Source organism: Salmo salar, chromosome 14 (assembly GCF_965601325.2).
Source record: "Salmo salar chromosome 14, fSalSal1, whole genome shotgun sequence".
NCBI lineage: Eukaryota > Metazoa > Chordata > Actinopteri > Salmoniformes > Salmonidae > Salmo > Salmo salar.
Genome location: NC_138304.1, coordinates 80,401,746 through 80,420,687, shown reverse-complemented (window position 1 = coordinate 80,420,687; position 18,942 = coordinate 80,401,746). Strand labels below are relative to the sequence as shown.

The following is an 18,942-nucleotide window of genomic DNA, read 5'->3' as shown; positions in this document are numbered from 1 at the left end:
TTAGTTGTAGTTGTTGGGGAACTGTTAGATTACTTGTTAGATATTCCTGCACTGTCGGAACCAGAAGCACAAGCATTTCGCTACACTCGCATTAACATCTGCTAACCATGTGTACGTGACAAATAAAATGTGATTTGATTTGAACATGCGTGCCAATTAAAGATCTTGACTAATCAGATGCAAGGCCCAATTAGGGCGTAATCCAGCCCAGGTGTGCAGCCTGGTTGGTTGTTAAAAGCTACCTCTGTTTCATCAATTGTAGCATAGCAGAGGCACGCTGTCCTCTAACCTACAGAGTCACAGTAGTTGTTGGCGTGGGACTCATGATGGCAAACGCGCTCAGGTTATTGTTCAAGCAACTGGTTTGGTTTTTACTTGTGGAAAACTTCTTAATCTCTCCTGCTTTGTCATATACTTATAGCACTGACACATGGCAACAACTTCCAAGGCGAACACCGCAATTTGACAATCGTCCCCGCTTTAAACAGCCTCCACTCCAACAAACAGTTTCAAGGCCAATTCGAGTAGAAACTGTCGCTGTGACGTGCCATTCAGACTACATGGAGATAGTCGTGAAGGCTGATCTGTTTCAACTCGGTAATCTAATCGACGTGGATGACCTGCGACTTGGAGTTGAACAGTACCAAGACCAAGAGCCCTGTAGGGCAACAGCGTCAGCAGCCGGAGATGAGTACAGAATATTTGCAGCACTTTCGGACTGTGGAACCAAGAACCTGGTAATATACCTATATATATATATATATATATTTTTTTTTTTTTTCTCTAGTAGTTGACTTCTTGAAACAACCTTCTCTTAAATGCTGCTTTGTGAATCCACAGATAACCGAAGACTCATTGATCTACACAAACCTCCTCAGATATACACCCAGAACCACACCAGATGGGGTTATTCGAATGGTTGGTGCTGTAATCCCAATTGAGTGTCATTATGAAAGGTGAGTTTAGGCTATACTGTTGTATGATGATCATATGAATCCTGCGTTGACCTATTGGTTTATTTACCGGCCTGTACTTTCTGTTTCAGGAAGTACAGTTTGGACAGTTATTCTCTCCAGCCGACCTGGATCCCTTTCACCGCCACAGTGTCTGCTGAAGACACCCTGCAGTTCTCATTGAAGCTTATGACAAGTGGGTATATGAATCCTGGGCTGCACTTCGCAGGGTACTATTTTGTTGAACATTCAGATAATCTAAAGGGTACAATGGCGCTCTCCCAGAAGCTTGGTAAAACCCGTGAATTGAATGTTCAGATATAAATGTACTATGTAGCACAAATGCTCTTCTGACATGCAAAATACGGAATCACATCAGACAACTTATGGGGGACACTTCTATCTGCAACGTTATACAGTTTGCATACTAAACATGGCCCTGTTAACAAACCCCTCATTTGAATCCAATATTAGATGCTCACTAGTTTAGCGCCTATTGACAATAAGTTCTGGCCGGGGTAGTTTTAATAGCGACTCGCGTTCGTAACTTTAAAACGCATCGCTTGCAGTACGGTCTTTCACATCAGCGACACATTTTCAAAGAAAGTTCAATTACTACACGTTTTTATAGGGTTCCCTCCCACACGGACATATTTCCATGTGACAGTGCTTGTTAATGGTTGACATACAGAAGACAGAGGCGTACCTGTGCTAATTAGTTATCTGCGTCTTCAAACACCTGTGTATAAACGGAAGATTGACGCCACAAACGTGTTGTCACTGAAATACTGTCGGCTACAACTAAATGGTGTAGAGTAACTAAGTGTTGCGCGTGTGAAGTGATTTTGATGCGATATGCAAGAGGGCTTTGTTTCTTGAACTATACTGCAATAGAGGCTTTAGCTGCCAGGGCCAATTCACATCTAAACAGATGGTCCTTGGACTATAAGGAGTAATGTTAGGCTCCTTTAGTTCATTATTGGATAACCTGTCTTTACTGCCATTTCCTTTCCAGGTGACTGGCTCTATGAGCGGGGTTCTGGAGTCTACTTCCTGGGTGATCCCATCAACATTGAGGCGTCTGTCAGGGTTGCTCACCACACCAGGCTCAGGGTGTTTGTTAGCAGCTGCGTGGCCACACTGGACCCTGATAGCAACTCTGTCCCTAGATATGTCTTCATTGAGAGTGATGGGTAAGCAGGGGGGAAAATGGCTTAGAACGACTATTCTCCGGCTGGCCCGTAGAGAACGATAGAATATGCCATTTGAGGGCTTCCACCATTTTTAAAGTAGTCAACTGGTGCTTGGCGGTTTCTTTGAGACTTCTTAATTGGTTACTAAGGAAGATGCCCCAATATGTATCTCCCTCCAGGTGCTTGACGGATTCCCAGCTGCCTGGTTCCCGCTCTGGTTTCATGCGTAGAACCCAGGACAACGAGCTCGGGTTCCACATTGATGCCTTTAGGTTCTACCAGGAGGACGGGGCAGAGGTGAGGGCGGTATTTAAAAAAAGAACAGATATTGTAGAGGCCATTACGGCTACTGTAGTAAAATTATTCTACAGTTACATAATTTACAGACATTATGTAGGCTACTGTGATTCTGCATCTTTGTTTTGCTCATCCTGTTTTTTTTACAGCTGTACATCACCTGCCACCTTATGGCAGTCCCTGTCATGGACCATGCAGAGCCTAGCAACAAGGCATGCTCCTTCATTGATGGCAGGTGGGATAAGTCACATTTCCTTAGCTACTGTTACTGGGCTGTGACCTATTCACTGGAATAACCATAGCATTTTAAAAAAAATGGTGTGTTCTTGGTCCATGAGTAGATCTTTCATACATTTCAGATGGAGGTCTGCTGATGAGAATGATTTGCTATGTGGGCATTGTCTAAGCCTGAGTAGACAGAAGGGGGTTGATCAAGCTCCAGCACAACGTCCCCTCAGTCCAAGACTAGGTGGTAGCCAACTTGAACCTCGTATCTACCGCAACAAACCCCCAGTCTCTGGTGACAATTGGAGTATTGGGATGAAGGCCAAGAAAGGTGTATTTGACATCTTAATCCCTCTATTCTGTCACTACCTTCTCAAAACACATTGCAGGGCTGGGACCTTCTCCAATATGGTTGAGATGGAAATTGAGGGAAGACTAATTGAAAGTGTCTTGACTGCAAAGGTGTGTTTAATGAATGTGTTGTCCTTTTAGTATGGGGCCAGGATACTACTTTGGGCCCCATAATGGTCCTCCCAAGTAAACAGAAGCGTACATCTCCACGGATGAGTGGAGGTATCGATATACCTGGCTTCCCTGCCTCAACAGGGGACAGGAAGCCCGTATCACCTGGCAGTCGTTGGAGTGGCATGGACTTCAAGAGAGGTAATTTGACTCTGACATGGCATAATCTTATTCCTTATGTAGTGCACTACCTTTGAACAGGTAGTCTTGATAACCCAACCCTAGGCAACAGCAGTGACTAGGGTCTGGCTTCAATGACTGACTCGTTTGGCAACTTCTCCCAACAAATCACGAGGCAGACATAGCAGAACGTCATGATTTGAAACCAAATTTTGCAGGGAATACCTTTGCAGTGGTTTTAGTGAAGGTAGTTGAGGCAAACTAGCCACTTGCATAATGCACTCATTAAAAAGAACTGATCTCCATCTTGCAGCTACTATTTTGTATGTATTCAAGCGGATCAGGTAGTGACATAGGCAGACTTATGCCAAACTCGCATTCCAGTAGGTACAGAAGTGTGAAGCCAGTTTTTTTAAAATGTGTGGGAGGCAACCAGGATGTCTCGACTATTGCCCAGACCATGATGCACTGGCCAAAAGTAGTGCACTCTATAGGTCATCGGGTGCCACTTCGGACACCTGTCTTTTCCTATCCCTATAGGCTAGCAATTCTGCCAACACTGGCTGTGTTAATCTGTTACATTTAATTCCAGGACCTTATTTCGCCCAATCCCAAAATGCGGCTAGTCCCTTGGGCCCGAGGGTCGGACCCAACAACAAGCACGGTCTCGTTAGCTCTGCAACATATGATGGCTTCATCAAGCAGAAAGAACTAATTGCCCAAAGAGGTAATGACTGTACTTTACTGTTTTGCATGTATGATAATTGCATGTAGGCTCTGTGCTAAATAGTCTGTTCTCAGAGCTGGAGGCCACCCCAGACCCTGAGTTGATTCCTACACCTGAGCCCATTGGAGACCTTGAGGTTACCACAGAGAAAGAGGGTCTGGGTGAAGAGAAGGATCAGAATGAGATTGGAACCTATTGAAAGGGTATGTATGGGATGATGGTACTGCTATTTTAGAGGGAAATAACCTGCACATGGCAAGCAGGTTAGCACTTATTGGGATGGCTCCGCAGAATGTTCACTAGCTGGCACAGCCACAAAGTAATAAAATATGATTTTTAAACATTAACCTCACTGCCAACCCTAATGCTTAACATTAAATTAAAACCAAAAAAGCATACATTGTTACAATGTAGCCAACTTTGACTTTCCATCTAGTGGTAATCGCTAAGTTCTGCCTCCAGGACAATACCGTCTCAATAAATGTCAACCTGCACATGGCACTTGCCAGTATCACTTTTAAATATCTGACTTCAGAGCTTTTGATGTGGTTTCATAAAGAAGGAATATGTTCCCAGTCCATATCTATTTCTAGAACTGGAAGGCGCTGTTGTCGTGGTGGCCCATAATAGACTTGCTCCAAGCAGCAGCACACTCCAACTCACTGAGGTTGGTGCCAGTCCTGATGTCCCAGCACACAAGGAGGATGCCCCTACAACAAAGTGACATAAGCACCACCACATCTGCTCCTGGCGAACTCAACCAGTGAAGAGACTACCACAACACTGAGATGATGCCTGTTAATCTCTTTGAAAAATAAATGATTTAATGCTACTTCGACTGACTTTCTGTCTTCACCATTATGCACTACATGCTAGAGTAATCTGAAATATTGCCTTCATTTGTTAAAGTGAGTGCCCAGCAATGTAGAAGGGCAACACATGATCAGGGGGCATATTCAGTAGTAGGCTCAACCAACAAGAATGTTGCACTTGGTATGGAGCCCCTTCACTGTTGCATGTTGCTGCCAACTGACATTTCCTAGCGTAGTCTTTGGTCTGTATTGGTGTTTGCATAGCCAGACAGCACATCCTGGATTAATGGGACTCTGTCCCAAGGTTCCTGATTGAGCATGTAAGTTACAGGGCATTCTGAGAAATTGGGCTTGCAATGTGAACTCCGGCTATAAAGGGTCTGAGGAAGGGGTGGACTGCACAGGAGGTTGGTGGCCCCTTAATTGGGGAGACCGGGCTTGTGGTAACTGCAGTGGAATGGTATCAAACCCGTGTTTGCCATTCGCGCCGTTCTTCCCTCAACCTCCACTGGCGGCCTGGAACCAGAAATCGGCACTGGCATTTCTAACTGGTCCTTTTCCTTAAACCCCGCCCCCTATTTTTTTATTTTTGGTTGTTGTGAGACTTCCATTATTAACCACAAGGATAATTTGGTGCTAAAACCCAAGTTTTTGGGTTTAGTCTGGTGTACGCCTAGCCTCAAAGTCAATGGAAAGGCTTTGGTCAAGTTCCTCCCTGACTACATTGCAGATGTATGCCAGATCTTAAAATGCCTGGTAATGTATTTAACTCGGGTAACCACATACAGCAATCTGATGCACTGTTGGACGCGGCACAACCACTGGATGCAACGCTTAAGCATCTAGTTGGGCAGGCGCTACGGTCAGAAATGCACACGAGATTGCCACAGCACCTATTCTGATTTCAACAAGAGATGAGAAATTATCGGGTGCCAATTCACACAATTTATATGGCTGCATTTAGACAGGCAGCACAATTCTGATCTTTTTCTACTAATTGGTCAAGACCAATCGCAAAATGTTTTTTCAGATCGGATATGTCAAAAGGCCAATTAGTGAAAAAAGGATCAGAATTGGGCTGCCTGTTTAAATGCAGCCAATGGCCTTAGGGTTCTAGGCCCATATTCCCAAAGCGCATCGGAGGATAGAACAGCTTATCAATGGATCGGTTTTGCCTTTTAGGCCACACTGCAAGGCCTAGTGCTCACATCTGTCTTAAAAAATAAATGTATTTCACCTTTTGAACCAGGTAGGCTAGTTGAGAACAAGTTCTCATTTACAACTGCAACCTGGCCAAGATAAAGCAAAGCAGTGAGACAACACAGAGTTACACATGGAATAATCAAACATGCAGTCAATAACACAATAGGAAAAAAAGTCAATATACAATTTGTGCAAGGGAGGTAAGGCAATAAATAGGCCATAGTGGCAAAATAATTACAATTTAGCAATTAAACACGAGTGAGATGTGCAAGTAGAGATACTGGGGTGCGAAGGACCAACAAAATATAACAGTATGGGGATGAGGTAGTTGGATGGGCTATTTACAGATGAGCTATGTACAGGTGCAGTGATCTGTGAGCTGCACTGACAGCTGGTGCTTAAAGTTAGTGAGGGAGATATGAGTCTCCAGCTTCAGTGACTTTTGCAATTCGTTCCAGTCATTGGCAGCAGAGAACTGGAACGAAAGGCGACCAAATGAGGAATTGGCTTTGGGGGTGACCAGTGAAATATACCTGCTGGAGCACGTGCTACGGGTGGGTGCTGCTGTGTTGTTTTGGAATGCTGACTCTCCAAGCTAAGGTGACAACAAAGCCTACCATGGATGTTCCCAGTTACTTTGAATGTTCAAAGTCATAGTGTTAGAACACTTAAAGCCTCAAAGGAAAGTGAAACTATTTTCAATACGAGTCCTTTATGGCTCGCCACAGCAGTCAACTAGCTAGCTAGGTAGCTTTCTAGCACATTCACTAATTTGTCTGTAAGCAATACATGTTCTTGTCAAACTGTCAACCGAGTAACTAGCAAGCAACAAGATATGTAAAATAGCAGTCTATAAACCACGAGGGCAAATAGATCAGATTTGATCGCTAGACACAAGTCGCATGGCCGGGAATCAAATTTGTATCTGATTTCAAACCACCTTGGAAGGTCAGGGCCAGCTCCAGACATAAGCGGTCGCTTAGGGGCCCCCGACCAAAAAAGGTTTATACATATATACAGTACCAGTCAAAAGTTTGGACACACCTACTCATTCAAGGGTTTTTCTTAATTTTTTACTATTTTCTACATTGTAGAATCATACTGAAGACAGCAAAACTATGAAATAACACATGGAATAACCAAAAAGGTGTTAAACAAATCCAAATATATTTTATATTCTTCAAAGTAGCCACCTTGATGATAGCATTGCACACTGTTGGCATTCTCTCACCTAGCTTCATGAGGTAGTCACCTGGAATGCATTTCAATCAACAGGTGTACCTTTTTTTCTACCTTTATTTAACTAGGCAAGCCAGATAAGAACACATTCTTATTTTCAATGATGGCCTAGGAACACTGGGTTAACTGCCTTGTTCAGCGGCAGAACGACAGATTTTTACCTTGTCAGCTCGGGGATTCGATCTTGCAACCTTTCGGTTACAAGTCCAACGCTCTAACCACTAGGCTACCTGCCACCTTGTTAAAAGTTCATTTGTGGAATTTCTTTCCTTAATGCGTTTGAGCCAATCAGTTGTGTTGTGACAAGGTAGGGGTGGTATACAGAAGATAGCCCAATTTGGTGAAAGACCAAGTCCATATTATGGCAAGAACAGCTCAAATAAACAAAGAGAAAGGACGTCATTACTTTAAGACATGAAGGTCAGTCAATCTGGAACATTTCAAGAACTTTGAACATTTCTTCAAGTGCAGTCGCAAGAACCATAAAGCGCTATGATGAAACTGGCTCTCGTGAGGACCGCCACAGGAAAGGAAGACCCAGAGTTACCTTTGCTGCAGAGGATAAGTTTATTAGACTTACCAGCCTTAGAAATTGCAGCCCAAATAAATGCTTCACAGAGTTCAAGTAACAGACACATCTCAACATCAACTGTTCAGAGGAGACTGCGTTAATCAGGCCTTCATGGTCGAATTGCTGCAAAGAAACCACTACAAAAGGACACCAATAAGAAGAAGAGACTTGTTTGGGCCAAGAAACACGAGCAATGGGTCAAATATGAGATTTTTGGTTCCAACCGCCGCGATTTTGTCAGACACAGAGTAGGTGAACGGAAATCTCCACGTGTGGTTCCCACCGTGAAGCATGGAGGAGGAGGTGTGATGGTGCTTTGCTGGTGACACTGTCTGTGATTTATTTAGAATTCAAGGCACACTTAACCAGCATGGCTAACTCAGCATTCTGCAGCAATAAGCCATCCCATCTGGTTTGCGCTCAGTGGGACTATCATTTGTTTTTCAACAGGGCAATGACCCAACACACCTCCAGGCTGTGTAAGGGCTATTTGAACAAGGAGAGTGATGGAGTGCTGCATCAGATGACCTGGCCTCAACAATCACCCGACCTCAACCCAATTGAGATGGTTTGGGATGAGTTGGACCGCAGAGTGAAGGAAAAGCAGCCAACAAGTGCTCAGCATATGTGGGAACTCCTTCAAGACTTCTTCAAGAAAAAACATCCAGGTGAAGCTGGTTGAGAGAATGCCAAGAGTGTGCAAAGGTGTCATCAAGGCAAAGGGTGGCTACTTTGAAGAATCTAAAATATTTATTGCTGACCAGCAGATGTCACTAATGTGCATTGTGAACAGACAATGACCTCCGAGTAATTAACCGTTTTTGGGCCCAATTTGGTGAAAGCGCTGAAGCCTACAGAAAGATTTGGTTTCCCGTCACTACAGATTGCTATAACATATGATGTGTTAGCTGATATGTAAAATACGTATCCAGGCGTTTTAAGATCTGCCACGTATCACGTGCCACGCCTGGGCAGAGGAACGTGGCAAACAAGAACGCGTTCCTCTGATGGTGCCGACAGAGATGGTCGGCTCGCTTCGAGTCCTTAGGAAACTATGCAGTATTTGGTTTTTTTAATGTATTATTTCTTACCCCAGGAAGTCTTAAGTCTTATTACATACAGCCGGGAAGAACTACTGGATGTAAGAGTGACGCCAATTTACCAACATTACGACCAGGAATATGACTTTCCCGAAGCGGATCCTCTGTTTGGACCACCACCCAGGACAATTGATCTGATCCCAGAAGCTGACCCAAGAAAGGGCAGACGGAGCGGCCTCCTGGTCAGGCTCCGTAAAAGTGCACATCGCCCACCGCTCCCGAGTATACTACCTGCCAATGTCCAGTGTCTTGACAACAAGGTAGACAAAATTCGAGAAAGGGTTGCCTTTCAGAAAGAGATCAGAGATTGTAACATTCTCTGTTTCACGGAAACATGGCTCTCTCGGGATATGTTGTCGGAATCGGTTCAGCCATCGGATTTCTCCATGCATCGCGCCGACAGAGATAAACACCTCTCTGGGAAGAGGAAGGACGGAGGTGTATGCTTCATGATTAACGACTCATGGTGTAATATGACATTACTCATATCATATTTATGTACTGTATTTTATACCATCTATTGCACCTTGGCCATCGTTCATCCATATATTTATATGTACATATTCTCATTCACCCCTTTTAGATTTGTGTGTATTAGTTGTAGTTGTTGGGGAACTGTTAGATTACTTGTTAGATATTCCTGCACTGTCGGAACCAGAAGCACAAGCATTTCGCTACACTCGCATTAACATCTGCTAACCATGTGTACGTGACAAATAAAATGTGATTTGATTTGAACATGCGTGCCAATTAAAGATCTTGACTAATCAGATGCAAGGCCCAATTAGGGCGTAATCCAGCCCAGGTGTGCAGCCTGGTTGGTTGTTAAAAGCTACCTCTGTTTCATCAATTGTAGCATAGCAGAGGCACGCTGTCCTCTAACCTACAGAGTCACAGTAGTTGTTGGCGTGGGACTCATGATGGCAAACGCGCTCAGGTTATTGTTCAAGCAACTGGTTTGGTTTTTACTTGTGGAAAACTTCTTAATCTCTCCTGCTTTGTCATATACTTATAGCACTGACACATGGCAACAACTTCCAAGGCGAACACCGCAATTTGACAATCGTCCCCGCTTTAAACAGCCTCCACTCCAACAAACAGTTTCAAGGCCAATTCGAGTAGAAACTGTCGCTGTGACGTGCCATTCAGACTACATGGAGATAGTCGTGAAGGCTGATCTGTTTCAACTCGGTAATCTAATCGACGTGGATGACCTGCGACTTGGAGTTGAACAGTACCAAGACCAAGAGCCCTGTAGGGCAACAGCGTCAGCAGCCGGAGATGAGTACAGAATATTTGCAGCACTTTCGGACTGTGGAACCAAGAACCTGGTAATATACCTATATATATATATATATATTTTTTTTTTTTTCTCTAGTAGTTGACTTCTTGAAACAACCTTCTCTTAAATGCTGCTTTGTGAATCCACAGATAACCGAAGACTCATTGATCTACACAAACCTCCTCAGATATACACCCAGAACCACACCAGATGGGGTTATTCGAATGGTTGGTGCTGTAATCCCAATTGAGTGTCATTATGAAAGGTGAGTTTAGGCTATACTGTTGTATGATGATCATATGAATCCTGCGTTGACCTATTGGTTTATTTACCGGCCTGTACTTTCTGTTTCAGGAAGTACAGTTTGGACAGTTATTCTCTCCAGCCGACCTGGATCCCTTTCACCGCCACAGTGTCTGCTGAAGACACCCTGCAGTTCTCATTGAAGCTTATGACAAGTGGGTATATGAATCCTGGGCTGCACTTCGCAGGGTACTATTTTGTTGAACATTCAGATAATCTAAAGGGTACAATGGCGCTCTCCCAGAAGCTTGGTAAAACCCGTGAATTGAATGTTCAGATATAAATGTACTATGTAGCACAAATGCTCTTCTGACATGCAAAATACGGAATCACATCAGACAACTTATGGGGGACACTTCTATCTGCAACGTTATACAGTTTGCATACTAAACATGGCCCTGTTAACAAACCCCTCATTTGAATCCAATATTAGATGCTCACTAGTTTAGCGCCTATTGACAATAAGTTCTGGCCGGGGTAGTTTTAATAGCGACTCGCGTTCGTAACTTTAAAACGCATCGCTTGTCTTTCACATCAGCGACACATTTTCAAAGAAAGTTCAATTACTACACGTTTTTATAGGGTTCCCTCCCACACGGACATATTTCCATGTGACAGTGCTTGTTAATGGTTGACATACAGAAGACAGAGGCGTACCTGTGCTAATTAGTTATCTGCGTCTTCAAACACCTGTGTATAAACGGAAGATTGACGCCACAAACGTGTTGTCACTGAAATACTGTCGGCTACAACTAAATGGTGTAGAGTAACTAAGTGTTGCGCGTGTGAAGTGATTTTGATGCGATATGCAAGAGGGCTTTGTTTCTTGAACTATACTGCAATAGAGGCTTTAGCTGCCAGGGCCAATTCACATCTAAACAGATGGTCCTTGGACTATAAGGAGTAATGTTAGGCTCCTTTAGTTCATTATTGGATAACCTGTCTTTACTGCCATTTCCTTTCCAGGTGACTGGCTCTATGAGCGGGGTTCTGGAGTCTACTTCCTGGGTGATCCCATCAACATTGAGGCGTCTGTCAGGGTTGCTCACCACACCAGGCTCAGGGTGTTTGTTAGCAGCTGCGTGGCCACACTGGACCCTGATAGCAACTCTGTCCCTAGATATGTCTTCATTGAGAGTGATGGGTAAGCAGGGGGGAAAATGGCTTAGAACGACTATTCTCCGGCTGGCCCGTAGAGAACGATAGAATATGCCATTTGAGGGCTTCCACCATTTTTAAAGTAGTCAACTGGTGCTTGGCGGTTTCTTTGAGACTTCTTAATTGGTTACTAAGGAAGATGCCCCAATATGTATCTCCCTCCAGGTGCTTGACGGATTCCCAGCTGCCTGGTTCCCGCTCTGGTTTCATGCGTAGAACCCAGGACAACGAGCTCGGGTTCCACATTGATGCCTTTAGGTTCTACCAGGAGGACGGGGCAGAGGTGAGGGCGGTATTTAAAAAAAGAACAGATATTGTAGAGGCCATTACGGCTACTGTAGTAAAATTATTCTACAGTTACATAATTTACAGACATTATGTAGGCTACTGTGATTCTGCATCTTTGTTTTGCTCATCCTGTTTTTTTTACAGCTGTACATCACCTGCCACCTTATGGCAGTCCCTGTCATGGACCATGCAGAGCCTAGCAACAAGGCATGCTCCTTCATTGATGGCAGGTGGGATAAGTCACATTTCCTTAGCTACTGTTACTGGGCTGTGACCTATTCACTGGAATAACCATAGCATTTTAAAAAAAATGGTGTGTTCTTGGTCCATGAGTAGATCTTTCATACATTTCAGATGGAGGTCTGCTGATGAGAATGATTTGCTATGTGGGCATTGTCTAAGCCTGAGTAGACAGAAGGGGGTTGATCAAGCTCCAGCACAACGTCCCCTCAGTCCAAGACTAGGTGGTAGCCAACTTGAACCTCGTATCTACCGCAACAAACCCCCAGTCTCTGGTGACAATTGGAGTATTGGGATGAAGGCCAAGAAAGGTGTATTTGACATCTTAATCCCTCTATTCTGTCACTACCTTCTCAAAACACATTGCAGGGCTGGGACCTTCTCCAATATGGTTGAGATGGAAATTGAGGGAAGACTAATTGAAAGTGTCTTGACTGCAAAGGTGTGTTTAATGAATGTGTTGTCCTTTTAGTATGGGGCCAGGATACTACTTTGGGCCCCATAATGGTCCTCCCAAGTAAACAGAAGCGTACATCTCCACGGATGAGTGGAGGTATCGATATACCTGGCTTCCCTGCCTCAACAGGGGACAGGAAGCCCGTATCACCTGGCAGTCGTTGGAGTGGCATGGACTTCAAGAGAGGTAATTTGACTCTGACATGGCATAATCTTATTCCTTATGTAGTGCACTACCTTTGAACAGGTAGTCTTGATAACCCAACCCTAGGCAACAGCAGTGACTAGGGTCTGGCTTCAATGACTGACTCGTTTGGCAACTTCTCCCAACAAATCACGAGGCAGACATAGCAGAACGTCATGATTTGAAACCAAATTTTGCAGGGAATACCTTTGCAGTGGTTTTAGTGAAGGTAGTTGAGGCAAACTAGCCACTTGCATAATGCACTCATTAAAAAGAACTGATCTCCATCTTGCAGCTACTATTTTGTATGTATTCAAGCGGATCAGGTAGTGACATAGGCAGACTTATGCCAAACTCGCATTCCAGTAGGTACAGAAGTGTGAAGCCAGTTTTTTTAAAATGTGTGGGAGGCAACCAGGATGTCTCGACTATTGCCCAGACCATGATGCACTGGCCAAAAGTAGTGCACTCTATAGGTCATCGGGTGCCACTTCGGACACCTGTCTTTTCCTATCCCTATAGGCTAGCAATTCTGCCAACACTGGCTGTGTTAATCTGTTACATTTAATTCCAGGACCTTATTTCGCCCAATCCCAAAATGCGGCTAGTCCCTTGGGCCCGAGGGTCGGACCCAACAACAAGCACGGTCTCGTTAGCTCTGCAACATATGATGGCTTCATCAAGCAGAAAGAACTAATTGCCCAAAGAGGTAATGACTGTACTTTACTGTTTTGCATGTATGATAATTGCATGTAGGCTCTGTGCTAAATAGTCTGTTCTCAGAGCTGGAGGCCACCCCAGACCCTGAGTTGATTCCTACACCTGAGCCCATTGGAGACCTTGAGGTTACCACAGAGAAAGAGGGTCTGGGTGAAGAGAAGGATCAGAATGAGATTGGAACCTATTGAAAGGGTATGTATGGGATGATGGTACTGCTATTTTAGAGGGAAATAACCTGCACATGGCAAGCAGGTTAGCACTTATTGGGATGGCTCCGCAGAATGTTCACTAGCTGGCACAGCCACAAAGTAATAAAATATGATTTTTAAACATTAACCTCACTGCCAACCCTAATGCTTAACATTAAATTAAAACCAAAAAAGCATACATTGTTACAATGTAGCCAACTTTGACTTTCCATCTAGTGGTAATCGCTAAGTTCTGCCTCCAGGACAATACCGTCTCAATAAATGTCAACCTGCACATGGCACTTGCCAGTATCACTTTTAAATATCTGACTTCAGAGCTTTTGATGTGGTTTCATAAAGAAGGAATATGTTCCCAGTCCATATCTATTTCTAGAACTGGAAGGCGCTGTTGTCGTGGTGGCCCATAATAGACTTGCTCCAAGCAGCAGCACACTCCAACTCACTGAGGTTGGTGCCAGTCCTGATGTCCCAGCACACAAGGAGGATGCCCCTACAACAAAGTGACATAAGCACCACCACATCTGCTCCTGGCGAACTCAACCAGTGAAGAGACTACCACAACACTGAGATGATGCCTGTTAATCTCTTTGAAAAATAAATGATTTAATGCTACTTCGACTGACTTTCTGTCTTCACCATTATGCACTACATGCTAGAGTAATCTGAAATATTGCCTTCATTTGTTAAAGTGAGTGCCCAGCAATGTAGAAGGGCAACACATGATCAGGGGGCATATTCAGTAGTAGGCTCAACCAACAAGAATGTTGCACTTGGTATGGAGCCCCTTCACTGTTGCATGTTGCTGCCAACTGACATTTCCTAGCGTAGTCTTTGGTCTGTATTGGTGTTTGCATAGCCAGACAGCACATCCTGGATTAATGGGACTCTGTCCCAAGGTTCCTGATTGAGCATGTAAGTTACAGGGCATTCTGAGAAATTGGGCTTGCAATGTGAACTCCGGCTATAAAGGGTCTGAGGAAGGGGTGGACTGCACAGGAGGTTGGTGGCCCCTTAATTGGGGAGACCGGGCTTGTGGTAACTGCAGTGGAATGGTATCAAACCCGTGTTTGCCATTCGCGCCGTTCTTCCCTCAACCTCCACTGGCGGCCTGGAACCAGAAATCGGCACTGGCATTTCTAACTGGTCCTTTTCCTTAAACCCCGCCCCCTATTTTTTTATTTTTGGTTGTTGTGAGACTTCCATTATTAACCACAAGGATAATTTGGTGCTAAAACCCAAGTTTTTGGGTTTAGTCTGGTGTACGCCTAGCCTCAAAGTCAATGGAAAGGCTTTGGTCAAGTTCCTCCCTGACTACATTGCAGATGTATGCCAGATCTTAAAATGCCTGGTAATGTATTTAACTCGGGTAACCACATACAGCAATCTGATGCACTGTTGGACGCGGCACAACCACTGGATGCAACGCTTAAGCATCTAGTTGGGCAGGCGCTACGGTCAGAAATGCACACGAGATTGCCACAGCACCTATTCTGATTTCAACAAGAGATGAGAAATTATCGGGTGCCAATTCACACAATTTATATGGCTGCATTTAGACAGGCAGCACAATTCTGATCTTTTTCTACTAATTGGTCAAGACCAATCGCAAAATGTTTTTTCAGATCGGATATGTCAAAAGGCCAATTAGTGAAAAAAGGATCAGAATTGGGCTGCCTGTTTAAATGCAGCCAATGGCCTTAGGGTTCTAGGCCCATATTCCCAAAGCGCATCGGAGGATAGAACAGCTTATCAATGGATCGGTTTTGCCTTTTAGGCCACACTGCAAGGCCTAGTGCTCACATCTGTCTTAAAAAATAAATGTATTTCACCTTTTGAACCAGGTAGGCTAGTTGAGAACAAGTTCTCATTTACAACTGCAACCTGGCCAAGATAAAGCAAAGCAGTGAGACAACACAGAGTTACACATGGAATAATCAAACATGCAGTCAATAACACAATAGGAAAAAAAGTCAATATACAATTTGTGCAAGGGAGGTAAGGCAATAAATAGGCCATAGTGGCAAAATAATTACAATTTAGCAATTAAACACGAGTGAGATGTGCAAGTAGAGATACTGGGGTGCGAAGGACCAACAAAATATAACAGTATGGGGATGAGGTAGTTGGATGGGCTATTTACAGATGAGCTATGTACAGGTGCAGTGATCTGTGAGCTGCACTGACAGCTGGTGCTTAAAGTTAGTGAGGGAGATATGAGTCTCCAGCTTCAGTGACTTTTGCAATTCGTTCCAGTCATTGGCAGCAGAGAACTGGAACGAAAGGCGACCAAATGAGGAATTGGCTTTGGGGGTGACCAGTGAAATATACCTGCTGGAGCACGTGCTACGGGTGGGTGCTGCTGTGTTGTTTTGGAATGCTGACTCTCCAAGCTAAGGTGACAACAAAGCCTACCATGGATGTTCCCAGTTACTTTGAATGTTCAAAGTCATAGTGTTAGAACACTTAAAGCCTCAAAGGAAAGTGAAACTATTTTCAATACGAGTCCTTTATGGCTCGCCACAGCAGTCAACTAGCTAGCTAGGTAGCTTTCTAGCACATTCACTAATTTGTCTGTAAGCAATACATGTTCTTGTCAAACTGTCAACCGAGTAACTAGCAAGCAACAAGATATGTAAAATAGCAGTCTATAAACCACGAGGGCAAATAGATCAGATTTGATCGCTAGACACAAGTCGCATGGCCGGGAATCAAATTTGTATCTGATTTCAAACCACCTTGGAAGGTCAGGGCCAGCTCCAGACATAAGCGGTCGCTTAGGGGCCCCCGACCAAAAAAGGTTTATACATATATACAGTACCAGTCAAAAGTTTGGACACACCTACTCATTCAAGGGTTTTTCTTAATTTTTTACTATTTTCTACATTGTAGAATCATACTGAAGACAGCAAAACTATGAAATAACACATGGAATAACCAAAAAGGTGTTAAACAAATCCAAATATATTTTATATTCTTCAAAGTAGCCACCTTGATGATAGCATTGCACACTGTTGGCATTCTCTCACCTAGCTTCATGAGGCAGTCACCTGGAATGCATTTCAATCAACAGGTGTACCTTTTTTTCTACCTTTATTTAACTAGGCAAGCCAGATAAGAACACATTCTTATTTTCAATGATGGCCTAGGAACACTGGGTTAACTGCCTTGTTCAGCGGCAGAACGACAGATTTTTACCTTGTCAGCTCGGGGATTCGATCTTGCAACCTTTCGGTTACAAGTCCAACGCTCTAACCACTAGGCTACCTGCCACCTTGTTAAAAGTTCATTTGTGGAATTTCTTTCCTTAATGCGTTTGAGCCAATCAGTTGTGTTGTGACAAGGTAGGGGTGGTATACAGAAGATAGCCCAATTTGGTGAAAGACCAAGTCCATATTATGGCAAGAACAGCTCAAATAAGCAAAGAGAAAGGACGTCATTACTTTAAGACATGAAGGTCAGTCAATCTGGAACATTTCAAGAACTTTGAACATTTCTTCAAGTGCAGTCGCAAGAACCATAAAGCGCTATGATGAAACTGGCTCTCGTGAGGACCGCCACAGGAAAGGAAGACCCAGAGTTACCTTTGCTGCAGAGGATAAGTTTATTAGACTTACCAGCCTTAGAAATTGCAGCCCAAATAAATGCTTCACAGAGTTCAAGTAACAGACACATCTCAACATCAACTGTTCAGAGGAGACTGCGTTAATCAGGCCTTCATGGTCGAATTGCTGCAAAGAAACCACTACAAAAGGACACCAATAAGAAGAAGAGACTTGTTTGGGCCAAGAAACACGAGCAATGGGTCAAATATGAGATTTTTGGTTCCAACCGCCGCGATTTTGTCAGACACAGAGTAGGTGAACGGAAATCTCCACGTGTGGTTCCCACCGTGAAGCATGGAGGAGGAGGTGTGATGGTGCTTTGCTGGTGACACTGTCTGTGATTTATTTAGAATTCAAGGCACACTTAACCAGCATGGCTAACTCAGCATTCTGCAGCAATAAGCCATCCCATCTGGTTTGCGCTCAGTGGGACTATCATTTGTTTTTCAACAGGGCAATGACCCAACACACCTCCAGGCTGTGTAAGGGCTATTTGAACAAGAAGGAGAGTGATGGAGTGCTGCATCAGATGACCTGGCCTCAACAATCACCCGACCTCAACCCAATTGAGATGGTTTGGGATGAGTTGGACCGCAGAGTGAAGGAAAAGCAGCCAACAAGTGCTCAGCATATGTGGGAACTCCTTCAAGACTTCTTCAAGAAAAAACATCCAGGTGAAGCTGGTTGAGAGAATGCCAAGAGTGTGCAAAGGTGTCATCAAGGCAAAGGGTGGCTACTTTGAAGAATCTAAAATCATTTATTGCTGACCAGCAGATGTCACTAATGTGCATTGTGAACAGACAATGACCTCCGAGTAATTAACCGTTTTTGGGCCCAATTTGGTGAAAGCGCTGAAGCCTACAGAAAGATTTGGTTTCCCGTCACTACAGATTGCTATAACATATGATGTGTTAGCTGATATGTAAAATACGTATCCAGGCGTTTTAAGATCTGCCACGTATCACGTGCCACGCCTGGGCAGAGGAACGTGGCAAACAAGAACGCGTTCCTCTGATGGTGCCGACAGAGATGGTCGGCTCGCTTCGAGTCCTTAGGAAACTATGCAGTATTTGGTTTTTTTAATGTATTATTTCTTACCCCAGGAAGTCTTAAGTCTTATTACATACAGCCGGGAAGAACTACTGGATGTAAGAGTGACGCCAATTTACCAACATTACGACCAGGAATATGACTTTCCCGAAGCGGATCCTCTGTTTGGACCACCACCCAGGACAATTGATCTGATCCCAGAAGCTGACCCAAGAAAGGGCAGACGGAGCGGCCTCCTGGTCAGGCTCCGTAAAAGTGCACATCGCCCACCGCTCCCGAGTATACTACCTGCCAATGTCCAGTGTCTTGACAACAAGGTAGACAAAATTCGAGAAAGGGTTGCCTTTCAGAAAGAGATCAGAGATTGTAACATTCTCTGTTTCACGGAAACATGGCTCTCTCGGGATATGTTGTCGGAATCGGTTCAGCCATCGGATTTCTCCATGCATCGCGCCGACAGAGATAAACACCTCTCTGGGAAGAGGAAG

The 18,942-nt window shown here is 44.1% G+C and overlaps 2 protein-coding genes across 2 annotated transcripts; both read left to right on the top strand.

Moving 5' to 3' along the window:
- The first annotated feature begins 242 nt into the window (after window positions 1–242).
- Window positions 243–4,869, top strand: LOC123726775 (zona pellucida sperm-binding protein 3-like). The gene is made up of 11 exons (XM_045694774.2): window positions 243–737; window positions 841–956; window positions 1,046–1,149; window positions 1,969–2,146; window positions 2,326–2,443; window positions 2,593–2,678; window positions 2,803–2,999; window positions 3,161–3,331; window positions 3,903–4,037; window positions 4,112–4,240; window positions 4,614–4,869. The coding sequence occupies exons 1-10, from the start codon at window positions 324–326 to the stop codon at window positions 4,234–4,236; spliced, it is 1,644 nt and encodes a 547-aa protein (XP_045550730.2). The 5' UTR covers window positions 243–323; the 3' UTR covers window positions 4,237–4,240; window positions 4,614–4,869.
- Window positions 4,870–9,798: 4,929 nt separating this feature from the next.
- LOC123726773 (zona pellucida sperm-binding protein 3-like) lies at window positions 9,799–14,414 on the top strand. Its single transcript, XM_045694773.2, has 11 exons — window positions 9,799–10,293; window positions 10,394–10,509; window positions 10,599–10,702; window positions 11,514–11,691; window positions 11,871–11,988; window positions 12,138–12,223; window positions 12,348–12,544; window positions 12,706–12,876; window positions 13,448–13,582; window positions 13,657–13,785; window positions 14,159–14,414. The coding sequence occupies exons 1-10, from the start codon at window positions 9,880–9,882 to the stop codon at window positions 13,779–13,781; spliced, it is 1,644 nt and encodes a 547-aa protein (XP_045550729.2). The 5' UTR covers window positions 9,799–9,879; the 3' UTR covers window positions 13,782–13,785; window positions 14,159–14,414.
- The last annotated feature ends 4,528 nt before the right edge of the window (window positions 14,415–18,942 follow it).